This window comes from Seriola dumerili, unplaced genomic scaffold (assembly GCF_002260705.1).
Source record: "Seriola dumerili isolate Sdu_G_001 unplaced genomic scaffold, Sdu_1.0 BDQW01000321.1, whole genome shotgun sequence".
Classification (NCBI taxonomy): Eukaryota; Metazoa; Chordata; class Actinopteri; order Carangiformes; family Carangidae; genus Seriola; species Seriola dumerili.
In genome coordinates, this window is record NW_019174576.1 from 997,614 (window position 1) to 1,023,371 (window position 25,758).

General features: G+C 39.7%; 1 protein-coding gene across 2 annotated transcripts in view; it reads right to left on the reverse strand.

The window, feature by feature from the left end:
* Nucleotides 1-1,991: 1,991 nt before the first annotated feature.
* The window catches only part of LOC111231985, a 69,905-nt gene continuing 46,138 nt past the window's right edge, over nucleotides 1,992-25,758 (reverse strand). For both annotated transcript variants that reach the window (XM_022759300.1, XM_022759299.1), the window contains exons 4-5: nucleotides 10,725-10,930; nucleotides 1,992-3,693 (exon numbers count right to left, since the gene is read on the reverse strand). In XM_022759300.1, coding sequence (XP_022615021.1) covers nucleotides 3,471-3,693; nucleotides 10,725-10,930 — 429 coding nt within the window. In that variant the 3' untranslated portion in view covers nucleotides 1,992-3,470. The remainder of the gene's footprint in view (nucleotides 3,694-10,724; nucleotides 10,931-25,758) is intronic.

Consider the following 25,758-nt stretch of genomic DNA (forward strand, 5'->3'; position numbering starts at 1 on the left):
ACATGGATTTATACAATATGGGACATGTAGTGCTGTACTTAAGTATCGATTAACTACTCAATTTTGCTAACTTTATATCCCTGCTACACAACAGTGCGGAGGGAAATGGTACTTTTTGCTCCACGATATTTATATGACATCTTTAGTTAGTATTATTCTTCAGTGTAACATTCTACATGTAAAAAAAAAAAAAAAAAGAAAAACGACGCACTGCTCTAGATTCCACTGTCCAACAGTTTATCAACTATTTAAACCAGGTCCAACTCGACAAACTACAACAGCAAAGTTCTGTGTTCACATTAATAATTATGATAGGCCAATATAATGGTATAAAAGTCAAATGCAGCACTGAAGTGCAACTACGTTTAGCTCTGTCTGACTCAAACAGATGATCTGCGGAGTGATACAAAGCGTGTCGCAAATGCGCTTGTGCGAAGTAATACAGCAGTTCAATAGTTCACAAGCTGTAGTTCCAAAGAAAAGGGCTTTTTGACGGCAAGATGGAGTGGTGGAAATATTCAAAATAAAGCGTGCACTTCAACTGAGATTAGCTTTTTTTTTCTGTGGGCATTTTTTTTTTTTTCTTTTTTAAAGTGGCTAAAACACATTTTTGTGGATGGCCCCTTCACAGCAGTGCATCGCTCTGCTTCTGTTCCAGTGCTGCTGCTGCTGCTACTCTAAACTGGGAGCACGCTGATCTGAGTCTATACTGCAGGTAATACACTGACTGTTGATAAGTACCACACAACCCCACGCCAAACAACCCGAACTATCACTTTAAGTGCACTGTGCTAACATTTTCAATGCACAATTTACTTGCGATAGAGTAATTGTATATACCTCTTGTTGTTGTCATTGCTTTGATTAATTTTCTGTTGCTTAAATACTTAATTGACTAATTGTTTCAGCCACTAATGCCGCACAGTTTTACGTTCTGTTGTCTTCGTGCTACGTTGTCATATGATCTGCTTGCCTGACCCAGTGATGAACACCGACAACAATCAATCAGAGCATAATGTGATAATATGCTGATGGTGGTGACATGCTCATATCATGGGCAGCTGTAGCTCAGGTGGTAGAGTAGGTAGGCTATTAATCATAGGAGTGGCAGTCCAATCCTTGGCTCCTCTTGGCTCATCCTTGGCACCCCAAATTGTTCCAAATGTGCAGATATGGGAAAAATGCATCTCTCAAATAGATGCAATGTAAAGAACGCTCTCTTCCAAATTGTACACCTGGAAACAGTGGGCTGTCGCTGTCAGGACGGTAAGGACAGAGGAAGACGTTGAGCTTGCCAGGATTCAGAGGAGCATTTGTCTTGCAGGATGGTCTTGTAACCTTTCGGTTTGCCATTTGTGGCGATGTCCTGTCGGTGGGTATAGATATAAGAGAACCCACTGGAGGGGCGCCCCCCCACGTGCCCACCTGCCTCTCTTACTGCAGTCTGCTGTACCATGTGGAGCCCCAGATGTTGCCGGCAGAATAATCCACACTCATACACTCATGAAAGTGTCCATCTGGCCCCTCGCGCACACATTAAGCCCCGGAACCATACAGACATGGGGACACTGGGAAGCCTCTGCAGGCCTGTTATTGTGGCATTTACCAGATACAGCAGTGAGATACTGCTGTACGTCTTCTATTCTGTCCATAGAAAGCCCAAGCTGAGGTGGTGCACAGCTGAGAGTCACTTGGCTGTGACCGAGAGGTGAAACGGAGAGGGACTGGTCAGGATAAGCCTGCAGATCTCACTGCTAGCAGAGCAGAGCAGAGTGAGGAGGATCTTTTTACATTAGCTGTGCCTCAGGCACATGCAGATAACAGCAAAGCTGCTGCCTGGCAGGAGAGGCACCAACACTATAGCCCTGCATCACAGCTGGCAATGTTTATCCAATCAAAATAAAAGACTGCTTTTTTATTTCAGGGGTTTCTTTGCAGAAATGAAAAATATCTATTTTATTTTGACTAAATACAGAGAGACCTGAAAATGGTTCAATGTAAACATCAGATTGAGGCCTGCCTCACTCTTTATTTGTTTTCACATATAGTACAAAAACTTTTCAACAACAGGCTGAAGCCCTACATAGTCTCTATAATCCAGTGAGTTATCTCTGCCATTAGCCTGGTAAGTAAAATGTTATTATTACTTACAGGAGCAATTTTTATATGATCAAAAAATTCTATGAAAAGACCAAAACAAGAAATAAAGTTCTCCTACTAACAAGCTCGGTGCCTGATGTATCTTATTCATGTTCCACTGGGTGACATGTTCCTTTATCTTCCTACATTACCATTAACATACACACAGTAGTTTGACTCAGTCCCACAATCATCGTGCTGCTGCCGCATATAAAAACTCACTGGTGAACCAAATGTGTGTTAATCCGCAGCTGAAAATAGTCCCCCAAGAAAAAAAACAGTTTAATGCTATTTTGAGTAGTGTTTAGTAAAAATGAGCTGTTCTGGGAAATTACTGAGCCTTTGAACAATAAAAAAAAACGATATTGTTTTTAAAGATTTACATCCTCAGTACCAGAGGGCTGAGAGCCACAGTCTGGTTATGTTGAAGGCAGACTAACGCACTGTTGATTTTGATCTACTCATGGATTTTGTTGACACTCAGAAAAATACAGATCCTTTAACCAAACGTTCCAGTTTCCAACCCTTAGCTATATCATTTCCAATACTTCTTATGTGCAGCTACTATAGAGTATATACCTGAAAAATGTTAGTAAGCGTCTTGTGGCCACATCCAACATGAACGTCCTGTCTGATATACTGAAGAAATGTGTAGTGCGGCATCGCATCTCTCTGAATACATACAGTAGATGCAAACTGAAAGCTGCTACATATGAAAATAACCCATAGATGATATGATGCTAATGCAACACGAAGGCTACTTGTTGGCACTTTTTCTATTTGTATGATAATGGTTTATGTTTTAAGAACTAATGTCTCACTGGGAAGCTTTACTCTCATTTCTGAAGCAGCAGTGGGACAGACGTTGCTCTCGCCCCCGTCCTCGTCACCACTTCACAGGCTATTCAATTAGCAGAAGAAGCATGGGAGATGGAGCCATAATGGAGCTGATGAGATGCACAAGGACAGGTGACACTAATCAGAGCGGCGCCCCATTGTCTCTGTGTGGGCATCATTAAGGATAGAGAGTGATTTCAGGCTTTTTTTCTCTCTCTCTCTCTGAGCCTGAACACACTCATGCAAGCTGCGTGCATTCTCTTCCTTATCATCAATTTGCAATATGTGAGAATACATCCACTGAATAAAGTGTAAGGGTGTGACAGAGAAGAAAACAAGAATATTTGACACCTCAAAAACAGGTTTTAAAGTGTAAGATCTCATAAATGCCACACTGATAAACTGATGTGATGTCTTGAACGGCTGTTAGACACATCTAATACCCAAAGGATTTTCTCTGGCCCTCTTTTCTGTAAACTCCCTCTGCTAGTGGTTTAGAAAAGGGTGAGAAATCCACTCTTCAACACATCCACGTTCCTCGCGTCCACTTGAGTGGGTGAGGCCGCTGATGAAGCATGACCTGCCGCCGCTGAAGTGGCCTCAGACCGCTCCCAGCGGCCCGGGCTCGTTCTGTCCTCCTCAGAGCCCCTGGGCCGGACGGTGAAGGAGCTCTGCTCAGCCCGCCGGTAACGTCTGCTGAGGTAGCTCGACAGACACCTGAGGAAACACCAGCACAGAACAAACGTTAGGGGAGAACAGACTCAGGGACTCAGAGTCTGACTGCGTCATCCCACATATGTCTGTCATGCAAGTCCAATTAGGTGCATTCACACTTCATCCCAAATAACTTTGTTAGTATAATAACATAATCCTAATCTCATTATTAAATCCCTCTCCTCCCATTAACTGAGTCTTTAGTGTATGTGGGGAAACTCCTGTTGGATTCGGAGCGCTGCTTAGCCTCCTGATATGATGTGCTAGTAAAGTCTAGTAAGTCTCTCCGAATATTTAGGACGTGGACATATTTTTATGTGTCTCAATGAGTCTCCTGTCGACTTCAAAACACTATCTACATGTGGACCTACAACAACAGAATAAAATAATGTGTTATATTCAACACTGTCTCCTACCAAAAACATTTACATATTACTTATTGGCTTTGCCAGATACATTTTTAGAAGAAAAATCATTGGTGCTTGGATTAAGTTCACTGGCAACCTGTCCATCTGAGGAGGTGAGGCTTTCCTGGATGGCGGTCAGCGTTGATGGTTGGGTCTAAAAAAAATAAAAAATAAACCTGCACTGGTATCTGCATAGAGAGAGTCCATCTGCCCATAACTACAAGCACAAACCACAAGCATGTCTATTGTCTGGAAAAAAGTAAAATCATCCAATTTTGTGCTTCAGAACTGCATTGACTTTTTAAATATTTAACCAAGAGCATGATCTTCCCCTACTGAACCTGCAGTAATTGACCATTTTTGGACGCTTGGGGACAGCACAGCAAGGTTTAACACAACCCCTAACATATTAAAAACCTACTGAGCTGATACGGTGAAAAAGACAGTCAAGTTTCTGGTCTGCCAACAAATGTAAGTCCAATATTCACTGTCCTTTTAACTCCATTTGGTCTCCACCAACCATGAAAATATATCTGGCTCTGTAGCTGCTACATGCTCCACTCTGTGTGAAATAATGTGTGCAGAGCTTTTTCACTGAAAACATAAAATCAAAACAATGAGCTGAAAGGTGCTAAAATGTGAGGATCAGATACCTGTCTCTGTTTTATATCTAATTTTAATGTTTTTATTTGTATTGGAAGGACAACACATGCTATTTAAGGGCGTCACACTGGGCTGAAGGAACATTTGATGGGCATATTCTACTACTGTGACATTTTTAAACTACAACATTAATTAATAAAATGTAGCTGGACGAACATTAGCATCGTTTGGAGTCATGTTTTATGGCCACCGGGTGAATATAAGTCAATTTAGCGCTATTTTGTATCTGGATCTGGCTCTTTAGCTGCTAAATGCTCCACTATGTTCACAAGATATTCTCTAACTTTGTCTGTGTGCTTCATTGTGATGAACAGGTGCTGTACAGAGGGTTTTGTTTTTGTTGTTTTTTTTAAGAGCTTTTCAACAACACTGATGAGAGTGGTGGGATAAAAAGAAATAAAAGTTGTGAGCAGTAAAACCAAAACGATGAGCTGAAAAACGCTAAAAAGCTCCATTAGGCAACATCAGAGTTCAGGGATAATTCTCTGTTTTGTGACTATACGATCTCTCACATTACACACACTTACTTCATCCATTGTTGATATAAAAGCATTGAGTAAGAGCAGATTTTAGTTGCTAACCATGCTTTAGTTGGTAGGAGCGGAAAACAAATGAAAAACATTTATAATGAAAGACACTCTGTATTGGAAAGTTGCAGATGGATTCTATTTAAATATTTTCATGTTATATTGCTAAAAGTGGAATCCATTACATTTTTCACTGCACGTTAGCTGTATAGGAATGTATTCATGGGAGACAAGGTTGTTGCTGTACATTACTGTTACAAGAACCTCTAATAATTTCCACCTAATATAATGTCGTGGGCGATGTTTAAGAACTAATGGGAATGTGCATGTGCATACATTGTGTTTCAAAGGCTCTTAAAGTTTTATCGACCCCAAACACAACCAAATACTAAACAATATCATAAAACTATATATATAAAAAAAAAAAAAAACATAGAGAAATTACAGAAGGTACATTACAGCTTCTCTGACGATGTGCTCAGTTGCTATAGGAAATAAAAATGTGCATATTTAGTCTGTGGAGATGTCTAATTGCAATCATGGGATTCTTCATGTTGGTGCACACCAACAATCTCGAGTTAGTTCATCATGAAGTTCATATGACTGATGTAGGAGTTAATCATGATAACTTGACTCTGAGGTGGTCGGACGTTCTCACACTGTATCATTTTCTTCAATCAGCAGCCACTTAATATCAAGACAGACACCTTTCAGTACTGCCTGGCAACCTGAGGGAGGAGCAGAGGAATCCAGGCTGATGCTCATTATTTCCACATGTGCTTTTCCATCTATAACATTCAATAATACATTGTAATTCAACAATTTGACATTTTTGGGAAGCGTTGTTTGGAACAAAGTAATACACTGGACAGCAAACAAACAAACAAAAAATCCCTCTCCCTCCAGATTGACTGGATGCGTAACCTCAGTCCACATAGTAATTGTCTACTGAGGCAAATCAATGCCTCAGATCAGAATTGAAGCATTCTGCTTGTTTACAACATCTATCATTTGTTCTTATCAAGTGTGATCAGAGCAATTTTCCCTCCCTTAATATAGGTTTGATGGGAAAGAGAAAAGCTCAATTCTCAGAGAATTGGAAAACACATTTCTTGTGCTTTGTGGTAACTAAACTGTCAACAGATAAGAGAGTCCATAGTATCAACTTGTGGGTAATTCATCTTACAATTGTGCCGTTGTGTTTTCATTTGGAACCGCCTGGAAATATGGTTTGAGGCCTTTGCTCAAATGTCACAGCAAATACTTTGTTCAAATGTTCACACAAAAGGAAAATGGAAAGCTGAATGCAAACTGTGTTTACCGTTCTCTCTCTTTCCTCAAATTCTCCCAACTTACAGACGGCTGACAAATTAAAGGAAAAACCAGCATCAAGTGTCTTAGTCAGGTGTTGGGCAGCACGTGCCATGAGAACAGCTTCACTGTTCCTTGGAATTGATTCGACAAGTCTCTGAAGGTCTGCTTCCCCTCATTATGTGTTTAGATGATTGTGGGTCCAAAAATCTGCCATAAGCGTTCCATTATGTTGAGATCTGGTGACTGTGAGGGGACGCAGCATATGATTCACATCATTTCCATACCCATTAAACCACTCACTGACCCCTCGTACCCTATGCATAGGGGCATTGTCATCCTGTTTCTCCGCACATTTTTCAGGTTTTTCCTTTAATTTGTGACCCGTCTGTTTGTGTAGTTGTTCCTTCAAAAAAAAAAAAAAAAAAAAAAAAATCACATTTGTACCCTTGTGTAGACTTATATATGCAAAAGGGCGATGAGCTACTCGTCCTCAGGCAGCTCCGCAAACTGCTGCAGACAGTAGCGTGAGGTGAGAGAGCAGTGTAGGCCACTTTGTATCATGTCAGCGCTAGCGGTTAGACGCCATCTCCACAGTGTCCCTTGTCACCAATCACATCCTTTTAAACCACCCAGGCAGCTTGACACCCCCCTTGCACACACACACACACATACACATACACACTCCCTTATCTGTCAATGCTGCTTAAATAATGTAATTAATGACTTAATTAACATTTCCATAATCTATTTTAATAAATCTAACACGGCATAATGAGAGTTTCTAACCTCCAGGCAATGGCATATAAAAATTCACAGTGCGGAGCTGCATGGTCAGGGCACTGTCTCAGCGCCGCGACTCCTTGCCATGACAGTAAAGGAAGGAGAGGGCGCATATTGTGTGACAGCCTTCTGAAAGGCAGTTCAAGCCTGACAAATGTCATGTGACTTTGTGAATCTGTCCAATAACAGACCTGCAGAAAGAGGATGAGGGCTAAACAGATTGTTTTTGGGGGTTCAAAATTTTTGTGAAAGGAAGTCAAGAGTTGCATAGACTTAGATGGAAATGAGAAAGATGAATGTGAAGGAAGTTTGTAAGGAGAGTGTTGAGCCTGAACACAATTCAGAGGGTCTCCTATTATGTCATTTTGTGGCTTTTAGCACTTCAATCTAAAGCTACAGTGCACCCTTTTCTATTCCTGCATCCAATATATAATGATAAAACGTCTTTATAATAGCAGGACAAACTAAACACAAGTGATTATCATGCAGTGTTAATCTGACATTATTCTATATGTTCCTTATTGTGATAGTCCGTCTCTCAGTACTTTACAACTCCTCTATTCTGTCTGACACTCAGCCCCGAGCCCATTGGTTCCTACTGAAGATGTAAATCTTTGAAAACAAGTCACAAATATATAGTTTCATTTAAAACCTAATTTAGTTTCATTAAAGTAATTTCTTAAAATAGTTTTGGTAGCTGTAGTTTTCAGTAAACATTTCTCAAGCAGGAGGAAATAGTGCATTTGTTGTATGTCCATGGTAATAAAGTCACCTGTCAGCCCGTGTAATGGTGTGGCTGATGTGTTTTAAAAGATTTTGAACTGGAGCTCTATTAGTAAGATCAATCCAGAGTTGGTTTTGGTCTTTAAATAAGATTTGACATTATAGAATACTTGTGACCTTATCCTTTTAAAAGATCACTCCTCTTCTTTAGCATTGCTCCCCTGTAACACTGTCAGACTAACTATATAGAAAAAAAAATCTAATCAAACTGAATGCTGCAGGAATATTGTCTTTTTTATTCTACACTTTCTTGTCCAAACGTGAAGACTGCATTACCCACAATACAATTTGATCGCTGACAGTCCGGGATTTGGGTGTGTTATGCTAGTAGCGGCTAATGTAGCATGGAGCCTCTAGACTCCAGCAAAGATGAGGAGGCAACAGAGGCCTCCCTCAGCCGCAACCGACACTGACTCAAGTGACATCACTTGAGGCAATTTATCAGCTTTTGCGGAGCTCCTTCTGAAGACAAAAACACATTTTCTACAACTTTTTTCACTAATGCTGTGGTCGCCATCACAGCACCTGTAACACCTGTGATTTAAACGTATAAAATCGATGTTCGGATTAAAATAAACAGAAGAGGTAAAAAGCATTGCACTGGTTCACAAAATGACCATACATTCTCATTATGTTGGAAATACACTTTTGCAACCACAATATTACATTCAATTTATTCAGACCTGTCCTGCAATCACTAATTTTGGTGACAAAAATATCCGTCTACAGTGTTTAATTGCTTTACAGCAAACCAAACCTGTCTCTGAGGTGATGTAGCCATGGTAACTTACAACAGGTAACAGAGACACAGAGGCTCAATCACTGAGAGGGTAGCAAAATGTTTTAACCCCCCCTTTCCATTAGACAGGCATTACTGCATGTTACCATTTCATCAAGAGACAGCGTAAATGATCATGAGTACACAGCACAGGTCCAACCCAATAAATAAGGTCAGCCCCAACTGTTTACTTGTTTATCTTTGTCTTAAAGCCCTGTTTCAGAGATGAACAGGGTGTGTGCGGTGGGTGAGAGATGAGGGGGGTTGCGTCTTACAAGGACTTCCCCCCTGGGGCTGAGGAGTGACTAAGATGCACCCTGACAGGGGGCAGCAGGAGGCTGGCACATCCCAGGCAGCACAGGCACCATGGGGCATGAGTCTGTGAGGCCCACCGATCCTAATAAGGGCACCCACCAACCTTCCCACTGTACCAGTAATAATGTAAGCATCAGCTGACAGCAAACCTGTTCAGTGCAGTCAGATACCCTCAAAGTTCGGCTGAGTTAGGCTTCAAAACAACACAAGTATGTACGAATAATTCATTAATATTTCTGTTTATTGTTTATTATTGTGAATGATTCATAGACATTAACAAAGTGTCTGTATTTTAGCAGTGTAAGTGTTAGCATGACAACATAGTTGAACCTCTTTCAGCTCAAACAATGAGCAAATACCTGCAGCTGAGATCAGCCAAGAATGGAGCTCGTCTGAAGCTGCTGAACGTGTTGTAAACAAACCAATTTCCTGTCATAAAATTACAGCTCGTTGTTAGGGTGGATAAGGGCTTCAACAGCATAATGATGCAGAAGCACATTACCAGTGCAACCATATTTATTAATTACCAGTTCACTGGCCACATTCCTCGCAAAAGCAGTTAAAGGGGGGGAAAAATGTTACGAGCCTTGTTGAGTTAATTACAAACAGCCTCTTATTTTAGTTAAGACAAATACTGGAGGATGGAGGGATACTTTTGCTATGGCCTGAAGCGGAGTTAAGGGTCGGAGGGTTGCTTCTACTTCACCTCTACTACTACCATCATATTTTACAATGAATTTTATAAAGCAGAGGAGCTTCTGCATCCCAGCATTCATCTGATTGACTGAGTGACAAAGGTCCGAAACTAAAATCAAATTAAGAGTGTGGTTTTATTTTCAAAAATGTTGTTGTGACCATCATTATCTTTTTTCAAACATAATTGTTGGTAATCCGGTGAGTATTTTTCTGTAATGTGCAGTTTGAATGAGTTAGGCAATTACAGATTACGTAATCTGTATTTGTAATCTGATTACAGTATTCGTCACATGTTGCTTTCTAATCACAGAGTAGATATTGTCCATGCCAGCAATCTAATTCATTATTTACAAGTTAGATGTTAATAAAAACAGACTGTTCATTTACTAATGGTTTACAGAACCGCAGGCATTGTTCCAATTAGCAATATCAAAATGGGAAAGAAGACTAAGTGAAAACAAGAGGGGTGGGGGTGAGGGGGGGTGTTGGGGGTTGGACAACAGAATGTTTTCAGAGATGATTATTTGGGTGACACGGATGCTCACCGCTTCTTGTTTTGAAACTCACATAAAGATGAAATATTACTGGAAAATACTGTTTGCATTTGGCAGATGAAAACACGCCTAGGCCCGGAATACAATCATAATTTTAATCACTGTTATTCAGACTGTGTTTGGCGTGTTATACAATGATCAGACCAAGGGTACTTCAATTCTAACAAGTAAATATATGAAGCTTAAGAAATACAGAGTTAAAAATGTAAACACTCACTTGATCAGCAGGATCTCTGTTAGCAGACCAAAGGAGGCCGCCGCCACTTTAAAGGTGCTGGGAGGAGGAGGGCTGGTGAACGCGGTCATCATGCAGTGAACGACGTAAGGCACCAGACCCAGCAAAACAAACACAGTGATCAGCACAAGCCACGTCTGCCACTGGAAGCTCACCGACCTCCATGGAGAACTCCACTGGAGCTGGTACTGGATAACGACAGAGACAGAGACGATAAGCAAGCGTGAGCACTCATGGTGTAACACGGTCGTACTGTTCAGCCACACACAACATGGTTCTAGTTTAAGATGCATAAACAAGGATGTAAAGCCAGGAACACAATGGGAGGTTGAAGCTACGTTAGCATTGTGGTTCTAGGAAAGACAATGTTGGTCATTGAGTCGATCCCCAGACTGTTCATCCAGCGCCATCACCAAGTCAACATTTCACTTTCTCCAAACTTTGGTTTATGACCAAAAACTTTACATTAAATTAATTTAAGAATGAATTTAAATTAGCACGCGTTAGCATTCTAATTTCTTAAACGTAGATGGTAACCATGGCAATCATTATATTGGCAAAACATCAACATGTTAAAACTGTCATTGTGAGCATGTTAGCCTGATGACATTAGCATTCAGCTCAAAACACATAAGTACAACATGATCATAGACTCTCAGCAGGCGTTTAGACCAAAAGCTAGGAAGTCTAGTTCGGGTAACATCAGAGTCCGAAATATTGACAGTTTGTCATTCCCCGACACAGGATTTTACAACTCTGAAAAGTTATCAGAGCAATTAGTTTACCTTTCATCATGAAGGTCATGAGTTAATAAAAGACACACGACATTCATTTTACAAAGTAATCTGAAGTCAGTCTGAAACCTGAGCTGAAGGTCTTTCTGAGAGGGTTTTTGTTTTACACCAAACAATCGGCACCGTGACACATCTGCCCTGCTGACAGCGTTTTCAGCAGCAGGAGCAGTTGCTAGAAGTGGTTCATTTAAACCTGGGTTGGGAAACAAGATAGTAACACCACACTGACATCATCACTTGTTAAGTTGATTTGGCGACTGTTTTGTTTTTGTTTTTGTTGTTTTTGGTCTCTACCAATTCCTAAAGGAAATACCTGCTGCTAAATGTCCACCAGCTCGTCGCTAACTGTGTCTCTCTGCTGTTTGGTGCTGAGCAGGTAGTGTCCAGGCTTGTGGCAGTTATTTTCTGATGTTAGTTTTTTATGGATGAAGCTCTAGGTACCTAGTAATCAGGAAGATGACCATTGTTTAATCCCACTTACAAATCTCTCATTGGCCGACTGTATCGTCAACTGGCTGAAATAGTTGTTAATTAGCACAATGCCAGACCTTTTTGAATCATACTAAAACAAAAACTGTACAAAACCCCCCCCCATATAAACACACACACCACACAATATATATATACACACATAACATATAAATACACACACAGGCCTATACCCATACATAAAAACACTGAAGCATGCATGCAGTCATCAAGCCAGCATGCAAACACTGCCTTAAATCCTCGCCAAATATCGCCTTGCTCTGGAGACAAACCAAACCACTTGAACAGTGTTTGATTAGTGTCTGGAATTCATCTGCAAATGCACACTTGCCTTGTCCTCTTTCATGGCTGCTATTCATTAATTAGCTTCTTTGTGCAACTGAGCTATCCTCAGTGTTTAAGGTTACATCAGGCCCCAGTAAGTGGCTGCCTGATAACAGAATGCATCCATCTTCATTACTCAGCCCTTTCTGTCTGGGCTTGCTCCTCCACAAGTGAGCTATGTCAGTAGGTTCTAAGGAACTGGTCCATTTCATTGCATTCAGATCCTGAACTTTTGCCTCCTTTGATTTTAGTCGCTCTGATTAAATTACTGAGTTTGTGGTTTCCAATTCATATCGGGTTCTTTTGTGTTGATTTTTCCTTCTCAAGGTGGAGCGGTGGTGCAGCCAGATAAAAAAACAACCTTTTTGTGTTTTTTTGATTACAAATTATCTTTATGAATAGGACACCAAGAATTATCAGATAAACATTACAGCCAACTAATTTGTAAATCTGGTGTTAATGTCACGCATCCTATCCTACTGGATCAATTGGTTTGAGCCATTGGAGCCATGCAAGTCAGTAAAAGTGGTAATTTTTAAATGAATCATGAAACATTTTAAATTGCTGGTTGATGTTTAACATTACTCTTGACCATCTACGACTGTAGATCACAGTCAGGTCATTATATTAAATATCTCTATTTCATTTCATTTGAAACATGGCAGCTAATAATTCAGAAATTATTACATCTGAAATTCAATTTCTATCAAATGATTATTAAATGAATCGTATATAAATTAAAAATTAATGTTGAATTTATGAATCTTTTTTGCATTTGGCTTCATAACAAAAACTAGTTTCTTCTGAGTTTTTTCTGGTGCACACAGAGAGACAAATTGTGAGTTTATTCCATCCTTTTTGCCAAAGAAAGCCCAGATATTCAGATAAATGTCCTCTCAAACCAAAACACGTGTTTTCAATCTTAGAGGAAATATGAATAGACTCAACTCCCAAGGTAATAACAGAGCGAATGTGTTGCCACACAATGAATGCCTTCTTTTGAAATTTAGGGAGTGGAACCTGACAACACAAGCTTTGAAAATTGGGACTAAATGTGCTGGTCAGTCTTTAAGGTTTTTGATGACTGAAAGCAATTGAACACAATTTGGTGACAACCCTGAAAAGGCACATTTAAATGAAGCACTTAGCGTCACATCCATCAGTGGGATCTCGGCTTTTAGTCATTTCAAGGTCAAGACAGTTTGAATCAGGTTAAAAGCAGCTCAAAATGTTTATTGTATTCCCCCAGCCAAATTAATTATCTGCGAAGAAGCTGAGTGAAGTAACCATAAGGAGACAGACCATCACATCTGTCTTGTCTCCACGTGACTCTGCATGGAATGTAAGCAGGTTTTTAGTATTTTGGAGGCGAGTGGTTTGGAAAACGGAGACACAATGGTCCATCTATTCCTAGGAAACCAGGATTAAATACACACTATATGAGGATATGTATCACAGGCCTGGCAGACTTACCTGACCCTGTTTGGTGAGGGAACACTGTCTTGTCAGAAGTTACCTTTGCTCTGAACCTAATCTTAAATTCAAATAACACGTGGTAATCCAAACACTGCATTGAGAAGCAAGCTATAAAAGTCAACACTCCATACATTAACCACTGGTTAAAAATCCCAGTGTGTTAATTACAACCTGATGTTTTATGACTATGACCTTTAAACACTAAACCAATCAATCAATACAAGAGGGAGGCAGCCTATTGGGAATATTTAGATCCACGGATTCTGAAAGTAGGGCACTATTTATCCAAACACAATCATTATTAATAGCCAGACGGTCAACCCAAATACATTTTCTGCATATTTTCCACATTACCCTCTCTCCCTTTAGAAGTACAACCACATACACATTGTCCAGCATGGTGATAATTAATTAAGCTGAGCTGCCACATTAGTACCGCAAAGGGGATAAAGGGACAAATGCAATATTATCCTCATGGTCAGACGTGTTTGACCTGCTATTTAAATGACTGCAACACTCTCTGATACAAAATCAAACACCAATGAATAAAATCTTCTCAGATGTAATGTTCAGCGTAGAACAAACTACTACGGAAAAAATATAAGTAATGATACAGCATACCGTGGTAGATAGACACACATTTTTAATTTCATCCTCTTTTGTTACGCCTGTTAGACTTTGAATTCTAGGACTTCATGTTTGTTTACAGTGATGACAGTCGCAGATGCCACTTCAAAAGACACTTTGGAAACAATGATCCCTTGATTTCAGACAGAAGTATGCTAGCAGGCTTCATTTTTAGCTAGTTAGTGTCACTTTTGATAGCTGAAATTATAGATGTTAGATTATATCAGCTAGCTAGCTAGGTTTTCTTTATGCTTTTGTATATTTGAACATGTTTTGCTTTTACAGGCAAAGTTGGAAATTGCATGACGAAGCCACTAACGTTAGTTCAAACTGTGCTATACTATCATCCATCCTCTGCACTCGCCACTGTGCTTGGAAATACCACTATCTTAACGCTTTAAATCATAAGCTAGTTAGCAAGGCATGCCAACATTAACAACTTTACTAAGAGCAAACACACTTTTCTTTACATTTTTTTTCACAAACTCGAAAGATGAAAAGAATGACTCTCTAAAGCTTGACAGACTAGTTTTCTAAGGTATGATTAGAAAAAGAGTGACCATATTTTCAAACTCCCAAACCAGGACACTATTTTTTTTCCAACCTAGTTTAGATTAAAACACACCAACTTCTGTCGAGGCTTTTGTCATACAGAAGTGGGCGTGGTTTCATCTAAAACTGGGCTGGAAAAACACACCACATGGCACTTTTATACCATGGGCACATAACACTATGGATGCCATGAACGCAGCATTTTCGTTGCCGGGTTTCTTACAAAGGAAGGAGTAAGCCTCTGGGAGCTCTTCCCGAAAAGACGACTTCGGAATGACAGCTAACAGTTAGCACAATGACAGGTTCTGTCAGGAAGAGCCACCACTGTCATAGCCTATGACCCTTGCCTATGACTGATAGGTTAGCAACAGCCTTGACAACGACACACATACTGACCAGAATATGTTGAATTCAGACGCATGGTGCATCGTTTTATGTTTTTATATTGGGTTAGGTAATAATGAGTGGGACAGAACATGATAAATGTCTTAAGTAAGTGCAAAACAAGTATAATATTAGAATTATTATTTTAATTGTGGTGAAAACTGGGACAAACTGGTAGTGAATGTTGAAAACCGGGACGTTTGAGTGTTTTACAGTTATTTGTTGGGGACTCGGGACACCCAGCTTGAATCCAGGACAATGTGGGACATCCTCTCACCGTAGGTCAGACATTCACTGCTCAGGGAAGAGGTTTAGCTAACATGCAATTCAGTTTCAACACAACGTTACACTTGTTACATGCTTGAGTCATTAATCATTGTATTGTGTCCTGTGTAGTTTAGGAGTTTATGATTATAAACAAATTTATCATGTATGCCTGCTGCGGTAGAGATCTGGATTTGTTTTCGTAAACTGGCGCAGTAGTACGCTTTAAATGGTAATCGGTGTATCGACTAACTTTAGTTAGATCTCCTAATTTCAAGTGCAACACAAACTAACTGTGGAAATGCCAAGCAGCTCCTGAGACAGTCTCCTGTGTACATGCTGCTTGTTTGCTAACAACAGGGATGAAGTTCTACTTAGAAGGACCAGACGAGAAAGTCTATTAACTTATTGAGATTAAAAGCCTGATGCCTTCCCTCCCACACGTCCCTCCATGGCCCCTTCCCCCGTCCGGCATCACACCTCCAAAGGAGAAAGGTGATTGATGAGAGCCATCAGGCAGCTTGGAATCTCTTCTCTCATTAGACTCCTTATGCGTCGAAGCTGTTTCAACACACACTGGGAAACTAAGGCAGGGGGAAGGGAGTGAGGAGGTGTCCATCCGCTGACTTTTTAGAAGATAAGTACTCGCACTAAAATATTTACCTTGTACATTAATCTCTCAGAAATTAATTTGCCATTATACATTCTCCCGGAGAAAAAAAATAGACTATTTTAATCAAGAAGTGTGGTTTCCACTCCCTACTCTTCATGCTCAGTGAGCTTTCTCTCTTTTGATTCACTCTTGGGACTGCTTGGAAATTAATGTTCCTGAGGGAGCGGTGTTTGGACAGTCAGGGTAGATCCTATCATCGACCACATAGGCTCTCTTGAGCAGGGTTAGCTGGAGTGGTGAAAAGGAAGAGAGAGGATGTTACATATGCATATCCCTAACACGGTCATGCTCAATCACAATAATGGAAGTGGAGATTATATACTAATTGCTAATGTAAAGTAGCATTACTGTAATGTGCTGCTGATTGTATCACTTCAAACAGAATAGGGTCCATTCTCTTCAGATGAATAAGCTCACTGTACCTAAGACGATAACAAAGATCAACAGTCAGAATCAATGCCCTGTATGGAAACAATTTAGTTTGTGCTGCAGCTGATTCCTGTTAACTTTTATGTTGCAGGTTTTTTGAGTCAACTGAAAAGTGTTAGAGGCAGCACTTTTGATGAATTGGATCAGCAAAACTATGCAGTGTAAATAAGCAATAATCAATGTCAATTGTTTGACATTAGAATTATCAATTTGTTAACCACACCCTCTGTGTAGATTGTGAAGCATGGGGCTCTGGTACGAGGTATCTAAAGAGTTTGGAGGCTGGTGTCTTTTTTTTTGTGTCTTTTTAAAACAAAGAACTGTGAGGAACGGATTAAGCTGTTTGTTTATTGGCATGTCCACACTGAATTTGCATACTACCCAACCTGTAACCAGTGTTGTTGCAATGCCAAAGGTTAGTGTGTCTTTAGCTATCTACATTATTTTGTGGAGTTTTAGACTATGTTAAATAAAAGCCCAATTCAGGACTACCACATCCACTGTTTGGGAACCACAGGCCCTCAGGTACAGTGCTGGGCTGTGAGGTGATTTTGGCGCAATTGCCGCTCGGTATTGCGACTCTCGGCAGCATCAGGTGATGCACACACGTGCATGTTCTCATCCGGCTTAGCTGAACCCTAGAGTGCATGCTTTATGGGCCAAAAAACACAGAAGTGTCCGAAAGCCCACAGAGGCTTTTTTGGTGTATGTGCCCAGTGAACAACTTTCACAGGAATGAATAGGGCACCATCCTGGAAAGTGATATCCAGTTCCCCTTAATAAATCCAAGGGATTCATTCCTGGATAGTAGCACATATGAGTGTGGGTTCTGTCAGCAGCTCTATCCAGCTTTTTAGTGGACTTGGCGAATCTTACCTTCCAGCAACACCACCCAAAGTTGTTAACTGAGATCTTAACTTGATAACTGTTTGATTTGAAATGGACTAACCGGGTCAACATTTCAGCACAAGGAGAATGCTGTGTCTTTATTTCCAAGTCTTGGATCATCAACTAGTGAAGGTTAAAACTTATTCACCTTTTGACATTCAGCTTCAGCTAAAGTCTTATAGCATGATATCATGTATGTAGCCATCAAATGCATATTTAATACCATATTGCTAGGTTCTTATTTGAAAATAAACCACTCATGTAACTAACATTATCTTAAATAGCTAGCTGGTTGTGGTTAATAAAATCTGCCCGTGATAGCTTTCATTTCAGTCAGCGAAAAAAGAAAAGGCTGCTGAGCAAAGATGAGAAACTTGTTTTTGTCTACCTCTATTTCAAATATTAATTAATACGGATTTCAAGTGTTAAATCTTCCCCTGTTACTGCTAACTGCACATGTGCTGTGTGAGAACAGAAACAGAAAAAACAGAAAACAGAGAGCTTGACAGGCGCACCGATAGACACTTGGCGGATGGTCAATTGTGGCTGCGCGGCTCCTTGTGGGGAAGTGTAAGACAGTATGAGAGGATGTGCTTAAGTGTATGTGAGTGGGTAAGACAGAGAATGCATTGTGTGAGACAGTTTGTGTGTCAGAGACGGAAAAAGAGGGAGAGTTTGTCTGTGACGGGTGGGGTTTTGGTCATCTGCCATCGGATAAGATATCCTGACAAGGCAATCAGAGAGAAACAAATTCTGCAGCCACACGGGTTCAACTCCGTCGTTCTTCACCCTGATGAGCTTTTGAAAAATGGAGTGCAGTTGAAATTGGTTTTGTATGAGAGGCTTCATATCTGTCTCTTGTCAGGATTATTGCCACCTGTCTTCATTGGCTGCAAAGGTCTGTTAATGAATCTGCCTCTCCTTCTCAGTGGCCGGAGAGGATGGGGGTGAACAGAGCACGGCGTTCCCTCCACAGCACCGGTGTGTCAAATGTACTATTCCAAATAAATATACATCTAATTTAGGATGAGACGACTGTGATGTTAAGCAACATCTCTAATCAGTATCATTAAAATACTACATCATGTCTTTCGTCTCCAATTTTATGAGTGAAGCACTTTAATTGGATATGTAATTTAATTTAGTTAATGAAAGTCCTGGGAAATGTTGTTTGAGGGACACTGATATCTCTTGTGATCAATGAAGCTGCAAATAGAGCTCTTCAGATACTCGCTTCTGAGATCATGCTCCTCTCTGACAGTGAAACTGCTTAGTGCAGAATATAAATAAAAGAGCTGCAAAACAACGACTTTATCTTTATTTATCATTATAGAAATATATGCAGTGTTCTATAGGAAGGTGATCCCTGATAAAACATGCCAGCTGATGTTAGTAAAGGTAAGTGGAAGCCTGCTGGTTAAGAGCACCAGCATTGATTAATTTGACATGGATAGATTAATATGCCGCTGGATACCCATGCCAAGCTTATCAGAGTAAAAGTGTTATTACACAACCATCAGCTGTGATGCTGTGAATGAGCAGGAGGACACTGATCTACTCGGCTAGGACACTGCAAAACTGGATGCAGGGACAAACAGCTCAGCGGACTTCTTTCTTTTGTTGCGCGAGGCCCATCGCAATCCCACAGGAACTTGCCATTGGCCTCGGCCCTGCGAAGTGTCAAATTGATCAAGTGTTAGCAGGGATTGTCTCCTGCAGAGTGTCCGCACCTGTGCATTCCTCCCAAGTGTTGAGATCCCAGCGAATCTTGACGTGAAGTTTGAACTTGGCCTGCTGTTTGCGGCTCAGGCGTACCCAGACATGCCTGGCTGAGAGCAGCTTGTATTGTACACACACTCCTGTCACTCTCCGCTGTTCCTTTGGAATGTAAACCACCAGTGTCACAGCCAGTGTGATATACTGGGGCTGCACGTTTTTGTTGCAGTGCAGGTGCAGTTTGGGGGGTGCAGCTCTTAAGTGCTTTGCCAAGTTACAGCGTGCAAATGATTCAAAAGAATCCTGGACTTAACTGCATACACAATAAAGTTTTCTTTTCCCTTACAAGTCTGAACAAAGAAAATCATCTGATAATGTTTATTACATATTTCCCCTGTGAATGCATAACCACAGTACCTTAATCAACAGCACTTTTACATATGTTTGATTAAAGTAAAAATGAACTGTTGTTTCTCCAAGGACATCTTTTTATGTGAAGAATACTTTTTCATTTAGCAGATGCTTATATGCAGAACAGTGTTGTTGCCGCCCACAGGTATAATCAACCAGAAAATTAATAATCATTCTGCAGCACTACAATAAATCATTATGCTTTGGACAATTAATAATGGAGGTGAAGCTTGGGATGTCTGATTACAATAGTTATGATGCATATCATCAATATTTAAATTTAACTTTTCACAATGGAATTTCAGACACCAGTGCACATTACTGATGTTTAAATTTGGCATTGGGGCGGGTCATGGCGGTTGAGGGATGGTGTGTATCTCCATTTACAACTCTAACCAAACTGCTATTACAAAAATTACAGTGCAGCACTTTTTGTAGCTATAAATTTACAGTCGATGCACAGTAAGAAGAGGCTTGACTAGTGAGTCAAGGAAAAAAGTATAAATAAGGTGCTTTATGAAGCTTCTCATGCAACACATTCCTTTAGTATAAGCACATTATGTTTAAGGCTTAAACTAGCTTAATGCAATAACCTTGATTGGAAACTTTTACAATTGAGAAACACATTTTAAGGTGCCAGTAGTTGTCCTATCAGCAAGTTACAAACAAACTTAATGTTGATTGATACAGACTGTAACTGGTTGGTGCAGTTCTATGTAGTTTTAGTAATTTTAGTTTTTGTGCTCTATTTGATTTAATAGTACATGAGACACTTTTACCAAAACTTGGTGTTTCTTGTTTTGATATTTCTGCAGTTACATGGATTGGCCACTACTCATCGCAATCACAAAAGGTCTTTTTAAAATGAAGGATTGTAAATTAAGGTGTCTTCCAGGGAGGCTGTTTGGGGAGCACTGCTCTTCTCTTTTCTTAAAGGCAATTAAACAATGTTACATATAAATACATAAACAAGATGTTGTTGTATTGTCTCTCCTCAATTACTGCTGAGTAACCCGGTGTTACAAAAAAGTGCTGGATAAGGTTCAGTTAGTGCAGAATAAACCAGCAAGACTAGCACTCCACTGCTTGCCATGAGCAAGTATGGCTGAGGTGCATGCTGGTCATACAAGTCTCAAATTGGAAACCAGGTTAAGGTGTGCGCTTTTAACTTTGTGTAGAAAATAATTTATAAAACACCTGTATTCAAAAATAAAATCTTTACAGTGTATCCAGTGATAAAACTAGGCAGGTCTGTGTTTGGCTTCGATGTAACTTCACTGGGTTGACCATATGTCTGTCTGGAAGGACCCTTCATGCTTTAAAGTTTGTATTTCACACACAAACTGGGATCTAGCAAGCTTTTCCCCTTGACGAGTGGAAGCTAGTTAGCCTAGCCAGCTAGTATAAGCGTTGATTCCCACTAATGTATATGTTACCTTTGTTTTAGTTCAACATGTGCTGAGTCATCAGCAGCTTTGGCACAATCAGTGTGATGGCAAACGGCCGGACTGAAAACTCCTAGCAACAAGTAGCCCTGTAACCACAGCATGTCATGGTTCAAATTCAAATGTGGCTAATGGAATTTAAAAGCTATAACTGCTTTAGCGGCCACCAACACAAAAATTACACTATCAAATGACAGTACTGGCACTGTGAAAATTTTTTAAAAATTACTGTTTCAGCTAAATAAGTACATTAGTCAAAACAAACACAAAGGATTAATGGATTTCTTGGTAAAATTACACAGTAATTACACAAGTTTAAGCCCAATTAACAAAAACCACGTTCTTTGACAAATAATCATATGAAAATGAAAAATGTTCTTCTTTTTCCTCCAACTAGCTGCCAGCATCACCTGCACATGAACCTTACCTTGACATCTAAACATTTTCCACCCAAATGTTGTACTGTTATTTTTCCAGAACCCTCATAACCCAGGTGTGCAGACATGTTACACGCTGTGAGGATAACTAACACTGGGTCCACTCAGTTTTGACATCCAGCTCTCAAGAGTCAAAGAAGAAACAGTGAAAAGCATGGGGGTCCCATACCTGAGCAGGGTAGTCAGCGCGTTGAGTGGACATAAACTTCCTCCACCTGACATGTGGTGGGAAGAGGATTAGTTAAACACACTCAGCCTTGGCTGACTCACAGTTTGTGGAATCACAAAGTAATCTTGAGGCACATTCACTTAGGAGGCAGCTTGATGATCCCAGGCCAGTGATTTATTCATCTTAGGCACGTTGCGAGGCTGTAAGAATTTGTCAAGTTAGAATCCTAATTAAAACTGTTAATCACAGATTCCTGTTTGTTCAGCACTCGAGTGAAATGAAAAATGTGATCAAATTATTCATTGCTCCCTTTCAGACAGGTAAGTCAGCATAGCCCCGAGTGTCAATGTGCCGCAAAAGTTTATGAAAGCTTAAGAAGACTTTAAGCCCCGACTTTTTAATTTATTTGATATACACAGAAATAATAAGTTGACACCAACAATTTAACCACCCGATCAGTTTGGATTTATCTGTTTATGTAGATCAGAAGTAGTTGAGACATTAACAAAATCGGCTTGAGGCAATAGAAAGTATGCGGTGAACTGAATCAAAGTGCACGTTAAGAACTCACAGAAATGTGCTGTTTATATCGAGAGTGAAGCCTGTTGCTTTTACAAAAGGTGAAGCAACTGACGAACAACTGCTGCTCTTTTCTCAGCCCTAATATTTCATACAGCTCACACATGATTCTGTCAGTCTGATGAAATCTTTTTAAAATTTCAACACAGTCACTCAATCACGCTACTGTCAAGGACTCGTAAGCACATGCAGCCATCAGAAAAAACTCCAATGATGATAGAATAAGTAAATCTTACTTCAAAATCCACCATTATGCAGTTTGTTTAGTTTAGCTGTGACGTGTGTCCCAATCAGACCAACACAGAACCCTGAAGGAAAACCCCTGTATTGTTTAAAGTTTAGTTATGGAAAGGGAAAACAGCGAGGATCATGGGAGTCTACAGAAAGGGGCTGAGCAACACAAATGGTTGTATTGCTGCCTGCTGTGAAGACCCTTTCAAAAACAATGTAGACGCCAGCAGGCAGTCGATCTAAAGACACTAGTGGGCCTCTTTGACGTACAGTAGCTGCCTGATAACAACTTCGAAAATGGATGAAATATTGTATCAGACAGAACGACCACAAGACCATCCTCAGTGTCCAGTGTGTGCACCCTGGTTATTGAGAAAAATCTTCACTTCATGTCAGAAAACAGGTTCATTTTTATTTCAATCTTAAATAAATATTGATTTATGGTTTGAAAATGTATCAGATGTTCATTTGCAGCTGTCAAACAAAAGGTGATACCAAGAGCTGTCAATCAGTATGATTTACTGTCCTGTATACTCTAGTGGGAAACACAACTGGGACACTCAAAAGGAAACGCCTGACTAATAAATCTGCCAGCTGATATTAGCTTATCACAAATATAGGCTACAAATGAACCTGTTAGCAGGGCTGTTAGCTGCCCCTGCCCTTATAATCTCTGAGCAGTGTTTACAATGTGTTTTTCTCTGCTGGAACACTGTGGCGCTTAGGACTTAGATAATTTGATTAAACACAACATTTACAAATATACAACCTGTATGTACAAAACTGAATGAATAAAGGAATAAAGACTAGATTTTGATTTAGGACCTCTCATCAAAAACAGGACTTCAAGGGCAGGTTATAAAGTAAGATTCCACCTATTAATCCTCTTGTCAGTTGATATTGTGTTTTAGTGGTATCTATCATAAATCTATCATAAAATTCGACCATGAGACAATCAGGGTGTTTAAAATACAGAATGTGTAAACTTCTTCAATATACGAATAATCTGTTCACTGACTGTCACTTGTGACGGATGTAAGGGTCTTTCTTAACAGCCCAGTGTCCCTAACCCAAGTCAAATCTGAATTATCTAAAGGAGCAAGGACACGCATAAATATTCTGCTTTTGAGCCCACTAAACCTCGCCTTGCCTTAGATGTGTGAAGTAAGTAATGTTAACACATTTACGTGTTGCTAATATGATGTATTCAGTGTAAATTCCAGGTGAGACAAAAACTGTGGATATGCCCTGACAGCTTTCGTCCCTTATGTGAAACGTCACTATATTCATCTAAAATACATGTGACAGATGCTTAGGTAAATTGGGTTAGGTGGTATTCTGTGATAACGGTAGCTGATGTGAATTGACCCATGAAACTTACCAGTTTAGCTGTCACAGACAAAAGCTTACTCGTGCCATTTAGCATGTAGCTTCAAAGGAGGAGGAGGGATTTAGGCTAGAACTTTAGGAAGCCCTGAAGAGCATGGAGATGTGACACTAAATACAGGGACATCTTTCTTATTGATGATTCTTCAGCAGAGGCTCTTATTTTCTCTTTGCCTAAAACTATGCGTCTTTAGCTACGTACATGCTTTTTCACTCCAGCACTCGTGGAGTTCACATCTGGACAATGAGGGCGATTAAAAAACGAATGGCTTGTTTCAGCCACATGTTAAAGTCATCTGCTTCTTAGAAGGTAAATGCTTTCATTTTAATCAGTGCTGCTGTCCTATGTTAACAAAAGAAGAATCTAAAAATTCCTTTTCTACATATTTATAAAATATGGATGACACATTATATTTTAACATTATTTGTCTTTGTATTGTGGACTAACTACTATTGTATGCTATTGTATTAGCATGCTAACATAATTGCAATGACGATGCTAACATGCTAATTTATGTAATAGGCTATTTACCATCTTCACCACCTTGGTTTAGCAACACCCATCCAGTTAGTCAGTCAGTACATTAAAAGCAAAAAGCAATACACAAATCAGAATTACCAGAAATGATCAGGTAAATTACTTATAGTGCTTTCTTAGCTTTATTTATTGCATGTTATTGTGATAATATGATGTTACTGGTGCATCTCAACTTAATGAGCTGAGACAATGGTAAATTAGCACTTAGTGAATTGATACATTACTGTTCTTACTGATGTTCCCTTTGGGAAGCTGCTGCTGATGGTCCCGTACTGTGAGTCAATAATTAGTTTTTTTCCTCTTTTTTTGTGCCTTTTTTTGTGTCACATGAGTGCAAAACATATGGATATGGATTAAATGTGGAAATTGTGATATTATATACAGTATGAACAGTAGTTCCTAACATTTTTAGGTTGTAAAGTCTTAAAATGAAGTGAAGTCTACTCGTTACACATCATTACTGCGTCCTTATGTGAATGGATTATGACCAGGTGAACAAAAGAGTGATTTTTGGAAAGCTTTATTTCATTGGCCTGTTATTTCCTAATGTTTTCCTGAACAGGATTAAGTAATTTGATACAAATATTTTTAAGGGAACCTGAAGTTCTGAAGTTATTTTAATTAGTTTAATTGTGCTGAGTTTAAAAGCTGTTGTTGAAAAAGGAAGGAAGGACTGCTCCTCTTCAATATTATCTGATTATTAATTTCCTATTGTAAATCTTATTTTCCATATGTGTTAAATTGTTGACTGACTAAAGACAAATGACCTGTTTTTGCATGTTCAGCTGACCTGTAGTGCATTGACTAAAGACTGTAAGTCACACTGGTTTAAGATACCTGAAATGAATTGATTGGAGTCGTAACAACTGAAATCTGTCTTAACTAGAAATTATGGGCCCCTAAAATTAAGTGTCATTATCCCCCCCCCCCCTTTGTTTTATTTGAAATGCTTTTAGAGGCATGAAGTACTAATGGGATTCACAAACTGATTAGACAAATATCTGAAAAAATATATAATTTTGTGTAACATACTATACATATCTCATCCTTCACATTAATATCTGAATCCCTTGAGGGGGTCCTGACTCTTATAGGTTGATAAACAGTAGGTAATGTCAAAATATACTGTATGTCCGTCTCTCCCTTTGTTCTACATGACCAAAGCCTGAAAGGTCAGTGACATTTTGAAAAACGTAGGGTATTA